The 20,494-nt window shown below is 43.0% G+C and overlaps 1 protein-coding gene across 1 annotated transcript in view; it reads right to left on the bottom strand.

The window, feature by feature from the left end:
- The window catches only part of LOC122559164 (protein SSUH2 homolog), a 56,971-nt gene extending 51,355 nt beyond the window's left edge, over window positions 1-5,616 (bottom strand). Inside the window, exon 1 of the mRNA XM_043708537.2 lies at window positions 5,491-5,616. Coding sequence (XP_043564472.2) covers window positions 5,491-5,515 — 25 coding nt within the window. The 5' untranslated portion in view covers window positions 5,516-5,616. The remainder of the gene's footprint in view (window positions 1-5,490) is intronic.
- Window positions 5,617-20,494: the final 14,878 nt, after the last annotated feature.

Below are 20,494 nucleotides of genomic sequence, written 5' to 3'. Positions count from 1 at the left end.
GCTCCCTCAGTGTACACTTTCACCCATACTGTATACTGCTCCCTCAGTGTACCCTTTCACTCACATTGTATGCTGCTCCCTAGTGTACCCTTTCACTCACACTGTATACTGCTCCCGCAGTGTATCCTTTCACCCATACTGTATACTGCTCCCTCAGTGTACCCTTTCACTCACACTGTATACTGCTCCCTCAGTGTACCCTTTCACTCACACTGTATACTGCTCCCTCGTGTACCCTTTCGCTCACACAATATACTGCTCCCTCGTGTACCCTTTCACTCACACAATATACTGCTCCCTAGTGTATCCTTTCACTCACACTGTATACTGCTCCCTCAGTGTATCCTTTCACCCATACTGTATACTGCTCCCTCAGTGTACCCTTTCACTCACACTGCATACTGCTCCCTTAGTGTACCCTTTCACTCACACTGTATACTGCTCCCTTAGTGTACCCTTTCACTCACACTGTATACTGCTCCCTCAGTGTACCCTTTCACCCATACTGTGTACTACTCCCTCAGTGTACCCTTTCACTCACACTGTACACTGCTCCCCCATTGTAGCCTGTCCCTCAAGTTGTACCTTTGTCCAGAACACTGTTCACTGCTCCCTTACTCGACCCCTGTCATTCCCACTGTATCTTTATCTCTCACGCTGTAGTCCTATGCCTTACAATGACGATGTCCAGTGGAGAAATTAGGCCCAATTTGAAGGCAATCTTTCAAAAAAAGGAAATGTATATCTTCAGTCTCTTCAATGATAGCACGGGTCCAATATAATTTGACATATAGAGCAGCAGTCAGCTGTTGCAAGTTCCATTGACCAACCCGTGTACATCTTCAGGGCCTGAAACAATGGAACTTTCTCACATGGCAGATGTAAGTAAATGAACTGTTTGAGTGCACTCACTTCTGTACATCCTTTCTTGCTGCTTTGCACTTAAAAAGTGGCAAACAACTTAGGAACATATGAATGGCAAAGGACCATTCAGCCCTTCAGGACTGTTCAGTTAGATCACTTAATTTCCCTTTGCTCCCTATCCCTTTAAATTTTACTCAACAAATATCTGTTCACCTCAATTGTGAAAGTGTCAACAGACAGAGCACACATACATCAGCTGAGGAAGTTTCAGATTTCTGCTATGCTGTGTGAAGATACGCTTCCTAGTATCACTTTTACACACAGCTCTCATTTTAACATTATATTTTCTTGTTCTCAATGCTATGAGATAACTCGATGAATTAACACGGTCTCTGTTGCAAATCTTCCAGCATTTCTTAAGGAGGAGGGGGAGCAGTCAGAGGTTGTTGTGCACATTGGTACCAACAACATAAGGAGAAAGCGTGCTGAGATCCAGCAGATTGAGTACAGGGAAAGTTGGGAAAGAGGCTGAAAAGCAGAAACTTGAGGCGAGTAATCTCTGTGGCTGAATTGTGTTCATTTCAACGCAAGGAGTATTATGGGTAAGGCAGATGAGCTCAGAGCCTGAATCAGCGCAAAGGACAATGATGTTGTGGCCATTACAGAGACTTTGATGAGAGAGGGACTGGGCTGGCTGCTCTGTGTTCCAGGATTTTGTTGTTTTAGATGAGATAGAGAGGGAAGTAAAAGAGGTGGACAAGTTGCATTATTGAAAGAGGCAATAACAATAGGGTTGTCATAGTCAGTGACTTTAACTTCCCCACATTAACTGGGACTTCCTTAGAGTTAGAGGCTTTAACAGCCAACTCGAGGAGGAGCCATACTGAGCTTTGTACTGGCTAATGAGCCAGGTCAGGTGACTGACTTTTCAGTGTGAGAACATTTGGAAACAGTCATTGTTACTCTGTATGTTTCAAGGTAGTTAAGAATAAGGATAAGTCAGGACCTTGTAGGAAGGTACTAAATTGGGGGAGGGAAAATTATGGCAAATTAGAGAGGAGCTAGGGATTGTTAATTGGAAGGAGTTGTGTTTGGGCAAGTCTACATTTGAAATGTGGGAGTTGTTTAAAGATCTACTGATCAGAGATCTGAACTGGCATGTTCCAATGAGGAGGAAAGACAGAATGGCAAGGTAAGGAACCCTTTGATAATGAAGGAAGTTGTGAATTTAGTCAAAAGAGAAAAAGGAGCAGAAGTAAGGTTTAGGAAGCTAGCATTGGACAGGGCCTGTGAGGAATATAGCGAAAGCAGGAAAGGACTCCAACAGGAAATTAGGAGAGCGCGGAGGTGCTATGAAATGACCTTTGTAAGTAGGGTTAAAGAGAAGCCCAAGACATTCTATACATGCATTAAAAACAAGAGGATAACGAGGGAAAGGGTCAGGCCACTCATGAAGGGGACATGTGATTGGAGGCTGTGCAGGTGGGAGACATCCCAAATGAATACTTTGCATCAGTATTCACCCAGGAGAAGGCCATGGAGGATAGTGAGATTAGTGTGTTTCATGCTAAAATACTAGTGCATTTTGAGATCAATAAAGAAGTGGTGTTGGGTCTCTTGAAGAGCTGGATGGTGGCTAAGTCCCCAGGGCCCAATGGCATCTTTGACAGAGGCAAGAGAGGAGATTGCCGGGCCTTGACCAAAATCTCTGAATCCTTGCTAGCCAGCGAAGGACTGGCAAGTAGCTAATATTGTTCACCTGTTCAAGAAGGGAAATAGGAATAATCCAGGAAACTACCGAGTAGTGAGTTTCACATTCGTGGTTGGAAGCTATTGAAGATAGGATAGGATTTTTAAGGATAGGATTTGCACACATTTGGAAAGGTATGGTCTAATCAGGGACAGTCAGCAAGGCTTTGTGCAAGGCAGGTCATGTCTTACTGACCTGAATGAATTTCTTGAGGAAGTGATGAAGGTGATCAATGAGAGTAGAGTAATGGATGTTGGCTACACGGACTTTAGGAAGGATTTCAACAAGGTCTCTCATCAAGAATATGAAGATGCATGGGATCCATGGTCACCGGGCTTGGCTTGCCCATAGAAAACAAGGGCTGGTATAGAAGTGTGTTTTATGGCTGGATGTCCATGGTTACTGGGTTCCACAGGGATCTATAAGGGGATCTCTGTTGTTTGTGATATATATAATTGACTTGGTTGAAAACATAGATGGGTGGGTTAGTAAGTTTGCAGATGACACAAAGATCAGTGGAGTTGTGGATGGTGTAACATGGTGGCTCAATGGTTAGCACTGCTGCCTCATTGCACCAGGGTCACAGGTTTGATTCCAGTCTTGGGTGACTGTCTGTGTGGAGTTTGCACATTCTCCCCGTGTCTGTGTGGGTTTCTTCTGGGTGCTCTGATTTCCTCCCACTGTCCAAAGATGTGCAGGTCAGGTGAATTGGCCATAGTGTTAGGTGCACTAGTCAGAGGGAAATGGGTCTGTGTGGGTTACTTTTCAGAGGGTTGGTGTGGACTTGTTGGGCTGAAGGGCCTGTTTCCGCACTGTAGGGAATCCCATCTTTGATGAGAAAGAGAGTGGATCCAACATGTGAAACAGGGCCTGTTGTTTTTCAGCAGCTACTTTAGTCTTGAATTGGCAGAAATATCCCCTTATAATATGTTTGAAACACAAAAACACCGGTAAAATAAAAAGAATGTGCCCAACCAGTGTTTGCCTTTGAATTCAAGCTGAGTTAGAAGTTCACCCACTGTAACTGCAGGAGATATTAATCTATAAGAAATGAAACATAAACTGTTTAATATCGGAATCAAAAATAATATGACGTCTATGACGACCTTGCCTTCTTTCTGTTAATGTGTACTCTGCCTCTATAACAGGGGACTCACAATAAATACTAATTCTTGCAAACCCCTCAACACCCACAAAAATACGGACACATGTCTGTCTGGGGAAACCTTCACCCCCTAGTCTCCTGACAATATCGACACACTCTCAGGATCCTACCATCCTTTATTGCAGTGAGATAAATGTTGATCTTCACTGCCTTGGCAATGGTCTGAAGGAGGTAAAAACAATGACTGCAGATGCTGGAAACCAGATTCTGGATCAGTGGTGCTGGAAGAGCACAGCAATTCAGGCAGCATCCAACGAGCAGCAAAATCGACGTTTCGGGCAAAAGCCCTTCATCAGGAATAAAGGCAGAGAGCCTGAAGCATGGAGAGATAAGCTAGAGGAGGGTGGAGTAGCACGACTACTTTCTCCCCACCCCCACCCTCCTCTAGCTTATCTCTCCACGCTTCAGGCTCTCTGCCTTTATTCCTGATGAAGGGCTTTTGCCCGAAACGTCGATTTTGCTGCTCGTCGGATGCTGCCTGAACTGCTGTGCTCTTCCAGCACCACTGATCCAGAAAATGGTCTGAAGGAGTAGATTTCACGCTCATTTTAATACCTACTGATGTCACTCAGACTCACTGAAGACAGAAATTTGAAATACAGAAAGATTCTTGGTACAGATAGATGCCATTCAGCCCATTGTCCCCAACGTCAATTACCCAAAAGTAAAGTGACTGTTGATATGAATTTATTTTTAAAGCAATTATAATACATTAACTCAGTTCATTGCAACTAATGCAACAAATCCAAGAATCTGATGGGGCACCCTCTAGCCTCTGAGTCACAAGGTTTGAGTGCAAGACTTACTCCAAGGTATCTGCACAGGGCGACATGATGCTGACACTCCAGTGCAGCTCTGAGGGAGTGCTGCACTGTTAGGGGTGCCATCTTTCAGAAGAAACACTGAACAAACATCCCATCTGCCCTGTACGGGTAAATGCAAAGTATTGCGTGGTACCGTTGCAGGGAAGAACAAACGAGTTATTCCTGGAAAGCAGATCAATGCTTTATCATTCAATAAAAATCACAGGTGAAAGAATATCTGGTTACTACCATAGTATTGTTTATGGGAGTTAATTGACAGCCGCAATGCGTGGACGACACTTCAAATCATTGATTGTATCTCACTTTGAGATACCTGGTGGTCACTGAGAGATTCCAGATCATTTGTTCTTCCTAAAATCAATTCACCTCGTATTCCTTTGGGAGTCCCAGTTGGAAAGCCTTTGCCCAATTCTCTGCCTGCTTTGGAGGCAGACACCTGCAGCTGACATACAGAAATTAAATCTTGCCCACGCCTACCAGGCACCATTCTACACAACCAGATCCTGGAATCTAACACTCAAGCCACTGTCTGAAAATTGTTGTTTACTGCGAGCCGAGACACTCCCTCAAGGTGGAACAAAAGTGCTTCAAATGCTGTGGAAATCATTTCAATTCCATTTCTCCTTGTGTTCGAGCCCCATGAGAAACTTGTTGCTTTGCACCAGAAGTACTCGGAGCCTTTAGAACTGCCTGCATAGCAGTTTAATAATCTAAACGTTCACGCACTGTGAAGCCCGTTGTTCAGTCCGACTGATTGTTACTGGGGGCCCCTTGTTGCTTTGCTGAATGTTAATAAGTTAAAGATGGCACACAGAACGAGCAAGAACTCTTACTTTTCTACTATTAAAAGAGGCACTGAGCACAAATATAAACCGCCACTGACTTACATAGTTCTGCTTGTTGAGGATTCATGCTTCTGCAGCTCAAACAGTCATGTTGAAAATAATGATTGTTATTCAAAGCAAAAATCAGGAATCCAAAGCTAGCTGTTTTGAATGCAAGGAAATGTTGACTCAATAACTCCCTCTTCAGCACAAGGCAAGATATGTTAAAGGGGTAGGGCTACATTAAAAATGACTACTGGAATTGAATCAAATCATCTTTTGTCATGTGTATTCAAAATGAAATACAATATAATTTATATATAATACCCATATATGTAATGAACCGAACATTCACAATGATGGGAACCTCTACATCATTGTGAAAATGGTACCAGATGCTAAAATCTAGAATTCCTGTCACTTAACAAGGCTCCCACCATTTTATTAGTAAGGAGAGTGATAGACAATAGGTGCAGGAATAGGCCATTCTGCCCTTCGAACCTGCACCACCATTCAGTATGATCATGGCTGATCAGCCTTAATCAGTATCCTGTTCCTGCCTTATCTCCATAACCCTTGATTCCACCATTCTTGAGAGCTCTATCTAACTCTTTCTTAAATGAATCCAGAGACTGGGCCTCCACTGCCCTCTGGGGCAGAGCATTCCACACAGCCACCACTCTCTGGGTGAAGAAGTTTCTACTCGTCTCTGTTCTAAATGGTCTACCCCGAATTTTTAAGCTGTGTCCTCTGGTTCGGCCCTCACCCATCAGCAGAAACATGTTTCCTGCCTCCAGAGCGTCCAATCATTTCATAATCTTATACGTCTCAATCAGATCCCCTCTCAGTCTTCTAAACTCAAGGGTATGCAAGCCCAGTCACTCCAGTCTTTCAGCATAAGGTAGTCCCGCCATTCCAGGAATTGACCTCATGAACCTACTCTGCACTCCCTCAATAGCCAGAATGTCTTTCCTCAAATTTGGAGACCAAAACTGCAGACAATACTCCAGGTGTGGTCTCACCAGGGCCCTTTAAGCTGCAGAAGAACCTCTTTGCTTCTATACTCAATTCCTCTTGTTATGAAGGCCAGCATGCTATTAGCCTTCTTCACTACCTGCTGTACCTACACCCAGATCTCTTTGTACTGCCCCTTTACCTAAATTGATTCCATTTAGGTAGTAATCTGCCTTCCTGTTCTTGCCACCAAAGTGGATAACCATACATTTATCCACATTAAACTGCATCTGCCATGCATTTGACCACTCACCTAACCTGTCCACTCACCCTGTAATCTCCTTACATCCTCCTCACATTTCACCCTGCCACCCAGCTTAGTATCATCAGCAAATTTGCTAATGTTATTACTAATACCATCTTCTATATCATTAATATTGTAAAAAGCTGGGGTCCCAGCACTGATCCCTGCGGTACCCCACTGGTCACTGCCTGCCATTCCGAAATGGAGCCGTTTATCACTACTCTGATGCTTTATCTTGTGGTTTAAGACAATTGCTATCCCGCATATTGAGAAACCAGTCAGGAGGTTATTGTAGGCTGTGGGTGTCTGCACATATCCTGCGTCTGAGACTGCTTGAACCTTATCTCTAAATAGTCTGTTTATGTGGTGCAACACTCCTTTACATCTGTACAAAGTAGATTATCACATGCAGCTCTCTACTGCATGACTGAGATATCTCTCTTCAACTGATCAATCTCAACGGATGTCAGAGTCATGTGGTCAGTTACATCATCATTATTTACATGGATCGCAGAGTTGAGAACTGGAGATCCCCTAAAACCTGTGCATTCCGTATATGGTAACCCCTGTGCAGCCTCATGTCACTTAGTAACTCGCCCTTCTACAAATGTAACCACGTCTCTGTACAAAGACAGAGAAGAGATGTCAAGAATCATCCAGGTCTCATCAAAGATTTATCAGGTGTCACCCTATACCATTAGAAATGTCGTGTGCAGGAAATGAGAATGTTTTTGATGCTAGAAGGAATGAAAACTAACTTTAAGGTAGAAGTGGACAAAGGTTATCCTGAGTAGCTACCCCATGGCTATTGGTCAAGAAGGTTAGGCAGGTGATTGACATTGTATTCCCACCTCCAAAAAAGGTAGTTAACATGGACAAAAGGTAGGGAAGGGCAAGACGATCAATGGAGATATCCCACACCACCTCTTTGTGATAGACCAGGAATTCTCCTACATCAGCCCGAAGGAAGAACAGTGACTCTTGGTACCCAGACTGCTGAACACAACCAAAGGCCACCATAAAAAGGCAGAGAACCACTGCGACATGGGAGTGTGTTGCCTGTATTCCTTCATTCTACAGAATGGCTCCAGGATTGGTAAAGTTTTCTCATCTGGCATGGGTTGGCTGTTTCCTTTCTTTAGGCGAAAGTGAGGACTGCAGATGCTAGAGATTAGAGTCAAGAGTGGCGCTGGAAAAGCACAGTAGGTCAGACAGCATCTGAGGAGCAGGAAAATCGACATTTTGCCTGAAACATTGATTTTCCTGCTCCTCGGATGTTGCCTGACCTGCTGTGCTTTTCCAGCGCCATTCTCTTGATTCTATTTCCTTTCTTTGCCTCAGTAACTAATGTTCCATTTCTAAACTGCTGCGTTTTTAGTAAACTATTAGAAAATTGCAGGAAATCATTGACTGCCTATATTAGGTACCTGTGATCACGAACCGCCTAAAATTAACATTGGTATAACACATCTCCCCTCCCCCGCAACCTCACCAGGTTTATCTCTATTTAGTCTACATTAATCGAGAAGTCTCCTTCTACTTACTGATGCACTTAGTGTAATCATTGACATAATTATTTACATCATTATAACCATTATCACTGTTACCACAAGGATCTGCTCCCCCTCTCCAGACAAAAGTCAGAACCATTTAGGTCAAGACAATTTTGAACTCTGACTGGGTTACTGATTTGCTTCACTTGCTGATAGTGATGATATTATACCAGGTTAGGAATAGTTGTAGTGCTCTATGCATTGTCTGATGTAGTATGGGTATGGCTGTCCCCTATCTTGTGATAATCAGATTTGGCCTCATTTCTTGATTGGAGTGCATCGAAAGACAGAGATTAATGCCTTCCTGTTCCTCTTGAATGTATTTTCAGATGTTCTGACAAGATAAAACCTCAGTTGATCTGAATCTCTAATGCCCATGGTTCTGACTTCCTATCCTTTAAACAGATTTTCTGCCTTGGCTTTAAGTTTGACCGAACTTCAGCCCTGTATTTAGAGCTGCCTGACATTTGCGTACTCCATATCAGATTACTGATCTGCATGCATTTGCTTGAGTTTTCCTTCAGTTGCCATTAAATTTCTGCTTATTATTCTAGAATAAGACTCTCCATCACCCATTCAATTCACTGCTGCCATGCACCTGCCATTATATACACAAAGGCTGCTTCAGAATTGTATGCCCTCAGTCTGAGCCTGAACCTGTGAATGTGTAGAGGGAACTTTCAAAATTCTTCTAATCTCAATAAAGTCTATGATCTGCTGTGGCTTGGACACTTGTGAACCATGTAACTGCTGAAACTTCCTCCTCTATGGTTGTGCATCTCTGATAGGTATCTGTCAAAGCTCTTGATGGTAAGACAGACCAGTTTTCATGTTCTGTCAGTTTGCATTTGAATTAAGGACTGCTCCTGGTCCTGAGGATGATGTATCAGCAGCTACTATAGAGAGTAAGATGGGATTGTAATATATTAAATCATCCCCTTCTTACGTCTTTACAAAGTTGCTGTCTGTTCCCCATTTCAATACTATCATTGGCCTTTTTCCCTGTGGGTTGAGTAAGATGGGCTAGTTTTTCCATTGTGTTCCCCATGCCTATGAAGTGCTGCACATTATTTACACACCCTGGCTCCAGAAATTCACAGATGGCTCTTGTCTTCCTTTTTTTTTGGCTTATACACTTTTTAAAAAAACTTATACACTTTAAAATCTGTGCCTCCGAGACCCAGGAGTTATAAGTTTGCTGGACATTCTCTCAAAAACGTCAACCATGGCACTCTGTCTAGCACTATACTTCATGGCATCGTTGGCATCGTTGTCTGGGCAACTATTCATGACCCAGTGCTAATTGCCTATGAATGGGCATGGCTTGCTAGGCCATTTCAGAAGGCAGTTACCAGCCAACCACTATTTCAGTGGTTCTGGAGGCATTTGTGGGCCGGACCAGGTAAGGATGACAGATTTGGGCGGCACGGTGGCACAGTGGTTAGCACTGCTGCCTCACAGCGCCTGAGACCCGGGTTCAGTTCCCGCCTCAGGCGACTGACTGTGTGGAGTTTGCACGTTCTCCCCGTGTCTGCGTGGGTTTCCTCCGGGTGCTCCGGTTTCCTCCCACAGTCCAAAAGATGTGCAGGGTCAGGTGAATTGGCCATACTAAATTCCCCGTAGTGTTAGGTAAGGGGTAAATGTAGGGGTATGGGTGGGTTTCGCTTCGGCGGGTCGGTGTGGACTTGTTGGGCCGAAGGGCCTGTTTCCACACTGTAATCTAATCTAATCTAATCTAATCTAATCTAATCTAATCATTTCCTTCTCTAATAGTCGTTAGTATACTAGGTGGATATTTAGAACAATCACCGATGGTTTTGTGGTCACTATTACACTGGCTTTTTAATTCCAGACTTTTAGTTTGTTCAAATTTCATCATCTGCCATGGTAGGGATCAAACCCAAGGCCCTAGAACATTAGTCTGGCATTCTGGGTTACTAGTCCAGTGACATTACAATGCCACTGTCTCCTTGAAATAGCTACGTTAATCATTAAATTTTAAATTCCGTTTTATTTGAGGTCAAGTTTTGTTCCAAAGCCTTGTACCTTTGGGTTGCTGATCCACAACCTATTTCAATTCTCTTTGAGGAATATTGCCTTCACCTTTTATTTTCTCTGTAAAGAGTGATCAAAGCACACAGCTGGCCTGAAGATCATGAAGCACGAATCCTTCATTCCACTGGTATCAGGCCTTTAGAAACATGAAGAGAAATGAAGGTTTAACGAGGAAAACAGAGCATTTACAAGGAATTAAGCCTGTAGTTTACATCTGTTTGAGGAAATCCTTTGCCTGTCTCTCCCTCTCTCGATCAGGTCTCTTTCTGGAAAAGCGTCCATGGCTACTTGAGCTCCCGTGTTTGCTGCCCTCCCTCACTGTCTCCACATTCTGCTGGAGGCCAATATGGGCAAATGGGAGACATTGGAATGATATCAAAGTGAAGAGATAAACTCATTCAAAGCTAAACATACACTCCATGAAGATAATAACAGGTTAATATATTGTCCTAAGATTATTACTAAATGCCTAACTTTCTAATTAGCTCTCACTAAATGGCATGCCATCTCCTGATTGATCAGAAGGTGCAAGCCCAACCCCTGATCTCAGAATTTTGCCTAAGAGTCATCCCAGCCATTGCCCTGGAGCTTCACAGCAAAACCTTAGCCCCACCAGAACAAATATCCAAACTTTGGCGGTGCTTTCTGCCAAAGCCCGGTTTGTAGAACTGGCGATTGTACCAGCTCTGTGCTCCTGATTCAGGAGCAAGACTTTCAGGCCAAAGCATCAACAGAGGAGATTACATGAGGGGGCAAAACGCTGAGCACAATGAGGCAAAATGTGCCCTTAACTCCTTTGGCAGGAAGAAGAGGAAAGTGTTATTTTTTTTTGAATAAGGGAGACTGCAGAACTGTGTGGGATTTGGGTTTCCTGGCACCTCTTTCTCTCTGAAGAAGCTTACATTCTCCCAGTGCCTTTGTTACCTAGACTGTTTCTAGTCCACATGTTATTTTACAGATTTTAAAATCGTCAGGTTATCAGTAGTGAAAGGGAAGTATTCTTGTTGCCTAAAAGCCCCATTGCCAAATAGAATAAGTGGAAGTGTCTACATTTGGAAAAGTGGGAGTTTCCAATCGTCTATAAAAAAAACCCACCAGATCCTGTGCATGTAGAAACCCAACCTCTCCAATCTCTCCACGTAGCCACAATTCTCCAGCCCTGGCATATTCTTTTCTCTCTGGAGTAAGTACCTCCTTTCTGTGATGTGGTGACCAGAAATACAGACAGTTCTCCAATTGTGTCCTCACCAGTTGCTGTATGACATCAAAAGATGCCATCTGGCCTGTGATAGCTCTTTGACTAAGGGTTAAACGTTGCTACGGGCATCAAAATCCTGATCCAGATCCTGAAGCCACACGTTTCAGGAGCACAATCACTGGCTTAATTTAGTGGGAGATGGCCAATTAGCCAGCCACCTCCAACTTTGGTAGTTAGGGTGGGGGAGTTTGGAGGCCAGTGGGAGATGGGAGTGAAGGGTAGCCCGACGGTCCCCATACAAAGGCTATGTTCTGCTGGTCTGAATGGAGCAAGAGAGAGCAGCGCACGATAGCAGCATGCTCATGATAATGTCACTTGGCAGACAATTCCCTCCTGCCCAGCGGTACCTGCTGCATCCATCTGCAGGTAAGGCAGCAATATTTGCAAACCATTGCAGGCAGGGTGCTCAATTTTGCTTATCAAAGTTAAATCACCATGGTGTTCTGGCCTCCATTCAGCTGGCAAGCTACATGGGTCCAATGTGCCTTTGGCCAAAATGGAGTTTGTTCGAGAAATGCCTGATCATTACACTAATCATTTTCTTAATGATCTGTCTGGCTCTGAGAAAGAAACGGGCGAGCAAAGACAATTGAGACGCAACGGCCATGTCACTGGGCTGATAATTCAGGGAGGAGAAAGTGAGGTCTGCAGATGCTGGAGATCAGAGCTGCAAATGTGTTGCTGGAAAAGCGCAGCAGGTCAGGCAGCATCCAGGGAACAAGAAGAGCTTATGCCCGAAACGTCGATTCTCCTGTTCCCTGGATGCTGCCTGACCTGCTGCGCTTTTCCAGCAACACATTTCTAGCTCTGATAATTCAGGGACCCAGGCTCTCATTCTGGACATGCATTCTCAAATCCTGCTACGACAAGCTGGTGACACTTTAATTTCAATAAGGAAAAGTCCAGAATGAGAATGTAACCATTGGCAAACCCCCACATTGTCTACTAATATCCTTGAGGGATGGAAAGTGAGATTAGTGTAGATAGCTTAACACCAACTGAATGGACTGAAGGGCCTCTTCTGTGCTGTATGACCCTCAGGAAATATGTTATCCTTACCTGGACTGGCCTGTGTGTGACTCGCAATGTGTTTGACTCTTAATTGTCCTTGAGAATGGTGATTCAAGAGCCATTAATTTCAAGGACATCAAGAGATGGGCAATAAATGTTGTTCATGCTAATGATACCCACATCCCATATAAGAATCATAAATAAAAATGTCAGGGGACCAGATGAATGCTTTCTCCTCCTAAATTTCTCACTCCCTCTGATACTGAAGCCAATTCCATGGAGCTAGGAAAGCTCTGCCCCTACAGCAGTGAAGGTTAACACAAGATTTGATTAGATTTACATAATTGTGGACAGTTTTGCAAGATGACTAATGACACATCCTTTCACAGTGATCTTTTCAATGACTCCATGTGAATTTCTTTAAAACTTATGTTGTGAAAAGAAACATCTATATTTTACAATGACCCTGTTCGATTCTGTTTTTAATTTCCCTTTCATTTCTCAGTGATACTCCCCTGACCGCTCATTATCAGTTCACCAATCAGTTTCATCTGAAAAGTTGCCAAGAATTTTGAATTGCTCTATTAGGCTCCGCCTAACCTTCTGTCTTTCAGTGGAAATGCCCTCAGCGAAGTAAGCAATGTCAGTGGCTTTAATGGAGAAATGCAAATAATGTCTTAACCAAAGTCAATACCCATTAAGGTTAACAAAATTGATAATACACTGCCTGCTATAGCCCTGAGTCATACAGAAAATCCAAGTTTCAATTTCTGGTCTGGTGCGTCATCAGATTCCAGGGGTTTAAAGATTTACATGATGAGGTCAGTCTCACAAACCTGGCTTAGGTTCTGAAATTTTTAGACAGTTGAGGTGCCTGGAATGATGAAATGAGTCAGAGGCAGAAAACCTGTTCCGTTTGATGGGGGAGTCCAGAATAAGCGGATATGGTTCTTAAAGTTAGGACTAGTTCACTTAGCGTCAGACGAAATAAATCTTCATGTTATGTTGAGCTCTCTCTCCCAAAAGGTGGCCAATAACTGGGTCAAGCAAGACATTCAGAGCTGAAATTGATAGATTTTTGTTATGGAAATACATCAATTTGTATCAATCAGCTGTGGGTAAATGTAGTTGAGATTCAAATTAGCCGTGATAAATTTACCTGTGTCTTCTGGTTACTGATCTCCTCAGTCCTTGGAAAATAATTCTTTTTGTTTACTCTTGCAAAACTGTGCTTTATTGTGAATACCACGATCTAATCTAATCTTCTCTGCTCTAAATAGAACAACTCCCGCGGCACGGTGGCTCAGTGGTTAGCACTGCTGTCTGTGTGGGTTTTCTCTGGGTGCTCCGCTTCCCTCCCACAATCTAAAAGATGTGCAGGTTAGATGTTTGCCCATGCTAAATTGTCCTTAGTGTTCAAGGATGTGAGTGTTAGCTGCATTAGTCAGGGGGAAATGTAGAGTAATAAGATAGGAGAATGGGTCTGGGTGGGATACTCTTCGGGGTGTCAGTGTGGACTTGCTGGGCCAAATGGCGACCTGTTTAGTCCATGGCAAGTCTGATGGTGAGATGGGCTTATACCCCATCACACTCACACACACAGTTTACCAAGCTTGCACACACTCACACAAACTACGTGCACTCACGCTCACACATTCACTCTCCCTCTCTCTCTCCTGCACGTGCACACACATACAAGTCAATGACGTGAATTTGTATTTGCTGAATTATATTTGCAGATTCATTCAATTTTGCTGAAAAAATGCAGAACCTGCAGGCAGTCAATCCATATAATATTTGTAAATTCCACTTTGGAAATAGAACCAGTCTGACTCAAGATTGGGATATAGACAGATTCTAACCTCCAACCTTTAAGTCATTGTCTGAGCTGAGATGTCACTTTTTGTTATAAAACCTTAAATTATCTTGAGAATGTGCCTTAAAAGAAGTTCTGGGATTTACACATTAAAGAATGGAAACCAGCAAATCCATTTTAAAAGATGAAAGACTTAACAATCTAGGTTTGTTCGATGTATTATTGTATCACTGTAATCTTTTGCTATAAATTCTGTGTATTATAGTCCTGCTTCACAACCACCTGATGAAGGAGCAGCGCTTTGAAAGCTAGTGCTTCCAAATAAACCTATTGGACTATTACCTGGTGTTGTATGATTTTTAACAATAGTATCTAGGCCAATACACTGTCCTACCTCTATCAATACATAGGAGTGCAGAGAGAAGGGTTAATGATCTTCTATGTTGAGCAAGCCACCATCTTCTTTGGGCCACTTCACGCTCACAGAATCACCACTCACTCTAAATCAACTGCACAATCATCTCACCAGGGCAAATTGGATGACAATTCTTTATCAACCCATCTCGTCCTCCCCAATTGCTAACCTTTACAGTCTCCTCTGCATGCGAGTCATAGGTGTCCCTGCACTCCAATATAAGGTCCTGCAGGACTGACGTGATGTGTGAATTTGTCCGAAGGCACCATGATGATGTGGTGTTTTGGCAGTGCCCCCTCACATGAATGAAGAGTGAAAGAGTGATGGTGCCCTTGATGCATGCAGTGAAATGGCAGTGAACATGGAGAAGCAAGCTCTTAACTGCCAGGTGACCACTCTGACTTTCATGTTGGAGTATAATGGTAAGGTCCTCAGAAGTGTTGCCGAATAAAGAGACCTTAGGGTTCAGGTTCATGGCTCCTTGAAAATGGAGTCTCAGGTAGATAGGATATTGAAGAAGGCGTTTGGCATGCTTGCCTTCATTGGTCATTGCATTGAGTATAGGAGTTGGGATGTCATGTTGCAGCCACTTGGTTAGGCCACATTTTGAATACTGCATTCAATTCTGTTGTGAAACGTGAAAGGGTTCAGAAAAGATTTACAAGGACGTTGCCAGAGTTGGAGGGTTTGAGCTATAGGGGAAGGCTGAATAGGCTGGGGCTATTTTCCCTGGAATGCCAGAGGCTAAGGCGTGAACTTACGGAGGTTTATGAAATTATAAGTGGCATGGATAGAGTGCATAATCAAGGTCTTTTTTTCCCAGGGTAGGGGAGTCCAAAACTAGAGACCATAGGTTTAGGGTGAGAGAGAAAAGATTTAAAAGGGACCTAAAGGGCAACTTTTTCACGCAGAGGGTGGTGTGTGTATGGAATGAGCTGCCAGAGGAGATTGTGGAGGCTGGTATAATGTTTAAAAGGCATCTAGATGTGTATATGAGTAGGAAGGTTTACAGGCATATGGGCCAAATGCTGGCAAATGGGACTAGTCAGTCTTTAACTCCGTGCAACATTTTCTTCAGCAACATGGTGAGTCTAGCCTGGGATTCCATCAAGGACGTTGGGTCCCCGAGCCCAAAACCGTGATGTGGACTAAGTGAGTTTTGTCTTAAATTGTCTTTGATATTTTAAAAAAATATCTTATCATGGAAGGACTGTCATTCTGAAGTCTTTATTCCTCTGTTTCTCTATTTTTCTGATTTATTACTATGATTTGTATTTTTGAAGGTCTGTAATACTGGACTTTTAATTTCTTTATCGTTCTTTCCTAAGAATTAGTACTCAAGAATCTGTACCCAGGTACCTTTTGATCTAAGATGGTGCTGTAAGGGGCAACTTGTAAACTTTTCACTGTACTCATGTGAGTATGTGTGACAATAAAACTTTTCAATTAATTTTTGCACCCCTCTTTCCCAGTCTATATTGAGCTCCCTTTGAAAATCAAGACTAGCTTGTCAACTGTTCACAGTCCATCGCCTCAGAGGCAAATGTGTGGTTCATGGTCATTACTCAAGAATTGAATTATGAGAGTAAAGTTGGCATTTCTGTGTGCTGTTCTACACTAATGTACGCTCTTCTGTGTATAGAGAAATCCCCAAACAGGAAGTGAGCAACATGTAGCCACAAAAAAAAACGTCAAAACCTAACGACATTGTGAATGCTAGTGGGGAAAATGAGGACAACAGTTTTACTTGCTAAACAGAAAATTTTACAAGAAACAGATTTCATTAATTTTCTTATTGTAGTCGGGTCATTTCATAGCAACATTAGTAAATACTGGGAATTAAATTGCTGTTAAGAAATATTGGGATTTTAGTTACTTCATGCACTGCCAAGTGTGGTATTGAGTCATACAATTCAGGAAGCTGCTATTAAACTTTGATCCAGTTAACAAATGACAGTTTCCAGATTTATAAAATCATGGGGGGTATAGATAGGTTTAATGGTAGGTGTCTTTTCCCTAGGATGGGGGATTTCAAGATTAGGGGGCATATTTTTAAGGTGACCGAGAGAGATTTTAAAAAGGTATGTGGGCAATTTCTTTTTCATGGAGTGTGGGAATAAACTTCCTGAGGAAGTGGTGGATATGGGCACAATAATAATATTTAAAAGACATTTGAATAAGTGCATGAATAGGAAAGGTTTGGTGAGCCAGGAGCAGGAAGTGGGAATGGTTTAGTTTGGGATTATATTTAGCATGGACTGGTTGGACCAAAGCATCTGTTTTCGTGCTGTGTGTACTCTTGAAGTATGAAAGTGAAACTGAACTCATTTTTAAAATACTTGTAACCCTTCCAGAATAATTATTTTTTGGATTCAGATTCAGATAATAGCAAAATGCAGAGAAAAATGATCAGGCACCAACATTTCCTATCAAAGACAAATGTCACTTTCCCTGACCTAGAGTGACTGTTCAACTTCAGTAGGATTAAATCAGCCTGTCAGAATTATTTTTATTAATTCATAGGTTTTGGGCATCGCTGGCTAGGCCAGCATTGATTGCTAATTCATGGTTGCTGACAGGGCAGTCAATGGTCAATCACATTGCTGTGGGCCTGGCATGACATATAAGCCAGATCAGGTAAAGCCATGCCCTCAAGGAGTTAGTGAAGCAGCTTGGTTTTTCCCCAACAATTGATTTATGGATGTCATCTTCTATAAAAGAAGATTGTAAAAGTATTTTTAGATACCTAAAAGGTTAGGGAGAGAGGCTAAAGTGGACATTGGACTGCTGGAAAATGAGGTTGGTGTAGTAGTAATGGGGAACAAAGAAATAGTAGAAGAACTTAAATACGTATTTTGCATCAGTTTTCACAGTGGAAGACACTGGCAGCATTTCAGAACATCAAGAGAATCAGGGGGCAGAGGTAATTGTCGTGGCTATCTCTCCACCTTCAGGTACTCTGCCTGTATTCTTGATGAAGGGCTTTTGCCCGAAACGTCGATTTTCCTGCTCCTTGGATGCTGCCTGAACTGCTGAGCTTTTCCAGCACCACTTTACTCCAGAATCTGGTTTCCACTATCTCCAGTCATTGTTTTTATCTAGTAACTATCGTTAAAGAGAAGGTGCTGGAAAAGCTGAAGGGTCTGAAGGTGGATAAATCACCCAGACCAGATGGACTGCATCTCAGGAGTCTGACAGAGATAGCTGAGGAGATTGTAGAGACATTGGTGGTGATCTTCTAGGAATCACTGAAGGCAGGGAAGGTTGCAGAGGACTGAAAAGTGGCTAGTGTAACACCCCTGTATAAGAAGGGAGGGAGGCAGAAGACAGGTAACTATAGGCCAGTTAGCCTGATCTCAGTCATTGGTTAGATTTCACAGTCAATTATTAAGGATGAGATTGTGGAGTATTTAGAAGCGCATTGTAAAACTAGCACTGAGTTGGCACAGTTTTGTCAAGGGGAGGTCATATCTGACAAATATGTTAGAATTCTTTGAGGAGATAATGAGCATGTTAGACAAAGGAGAGCCAGTGGATATAATCTATTTGGATTTATAGAAGGTCGTTGACAAGGTGCCACAGCACAAGGGCTGCTAAATAATGGTATTAGAGGCAAGATAATGGCCTGGATAGAGGATTGACTGACTGACAGAAGGCAGAGAGTAGGAATAAAGGGGTATTTTTTGGGGGCAGCAGTGTACTAGTGCATTTCCACAGAAACCAGTGTTGGGACCACAATGTTATACATGAATGATCTAGACAAAGGAACTGAGGGCATTATTGGGAGGTTTGGGAATGACACTAAGGTGAGTGGAGGGACAGGTAGTGGGAAGGCTGCAGGAGGACTTGAACAGGCTAGGAGAGTGGGTAAAGAAGTGGCAGATAGAATACCATGTACAAAATCTGAGGTTATGCATCTTGGTGGGAAGAAAAGGCATAGGCTAGTTTCTAAACAAGGAAAGGCTTTCAAAATTTGAATCACAAAGAGACTTGTGTCTCTTAGTCCAGGATTCTCTAAAAGTTAACATGCAGGTTCAGTTGGCAGTTAGGAAGGTAAATGTAATGTAAGCATTCATTTCAAGAAGGCTAAAATACATGAGCAGAGATGTGCTGCTGAGGCTGTATAAGGTTCTGGCCAGACCATGTTTGAAATATTTTGGGCCCTCTATCTAAGGAAGGATGTTCTGGCATTGGAGGGTGTCCATGGGAAGTTTACAAGAATGATCCTGGGGATGAGGGGCTTATCGTATAAGGAGCAGTTGGGTCTGTACTCAATGGAGTTTAGAAGGATGAGGGGGGGATCTGATTGAAACGTAAAGAATACTGAGAAATCTAGATAGAGTGGACGTGGAGAAAATGTTTCCTCTAGTTGGTGAGACTAGGATTTGGGGGCACAGCCTCAGGGTGAAGGGGTGCATCATTAGAACTGAGATGAGGAGGAGTTTCCTCAGCAAGATGGAGGTGACTGTATGGAACAAATTGCCGCAGAAGGCTGTGGAGTCCAAATCATTGAGTGTATTTGGTTCTTGATTGATAAGCGGACCTAGGGTTATGAGAAGGCAGCAGGATGTGAGAAACATATCAGCCATGATTGAATAGGCTGAATGGTCTAATTCTGCTTCTGCAACTTATTGTTTAATGGTCTTATTAGACTATTAATTTCAAATTTAAAAAAAAAGAATTCAACTTCCACCTGCCAATGGGGTATCAGTTGAATGGACCAGTTTGTCCTGAATGGTGGTGAGCTTTTGAGTATTGTTGGAGCGGCACCCATCCAGTCCTGGCGAGATTGGTGTTCAAGTTCCATCTGCAGGATTTGAACCTGAACCCCCAAAACATTATCTGGAAGTCACAATGAGATGAATTTTCATGAGGCTGAATGTGGTTGTGGACTGCTTCTTTAATCAAGGAATTGTGAACGGTGCTGGACACTGCAACATGAGGATGGTTAGGTTCTGTCTGTTGGAAATGCTAATTGGCAGCCACTTTTAGAGTCATAGAGATGTACAGCTTGGAAACAGACCCTTCGGTCCAACCCGTCTATGCCGACCAGCTATCCCAACCCAATCTAGTCCCACCTGACAGCACCCGGGCCATATCCCTCCAGACCTTTCCTATTCATATACCCATCCAAATTCCTTTTAAATGTTGCAATTGTACCAGCCTCCACCACTTTCTCTGGCAGCTCATTCCATACACGTACCACCCTCTGTGTGAAAAAGTTGCCCCTTAGATCTCTTTTATATATTTCCCCTCTCACCCTAAACCTTTGCCCACTAGTTCTGGATTCCCCCACCCCAGGGAAAAGCCTTTGTCTATTTATTCTCTCCATGCCCCTCATGATTTTATAAACCTCTATAAGGTCACCCCTCAGCCTCTGATACTCCAAGGAAAACAGCCCCAGCCTGTTCAACCTCTTCTGACAGCTCAAATCCTCCAACCCTGGCAACATCATTGTAAATCTTTTCTGAACCTTTTCAAGTTTCACAACATCTTTCCGATAGGAAGGAGACCAGAAATACAGCCGCAACATGACCTCCCAACTCCTGTACTCAATACTCTGACCAATAAAGGAAAGCATACCAAACACCGCCTTCACTATCCTATCTACCTGCGACTCCACTTTCAAGGAGCTATGAACCTGCACTCCAAGGTCTCTTTGTTCAGCAACACTCCCTAGGACCTTACCATTAAGTGTATA

The sequence above is a fragment of the Chiloscyllium plagiosum genome, unplaced genomic scaffold (assembly GCF_037043375.1).
Source record: "Chiloscyllium plagiosum isolate Xiang-an unplaced genomic scaffold, Cpla_swu_hap1 HiC_scaffold_14, whole genome shotgun sequence".
NCBI classification, from domain to species: domain Eukaryota; kingdom Metazoa; phylum Chordata; class Chondrichthyes; order Orectolobiformes; family Hemiscylliidae; genus Chiloscyllium; species Chiloscyllium plagiosum.
Note: the sequence above shows the minus strand (reverse complement) of the source record. Positions and strands in the feature narration are given on the sequence as shown.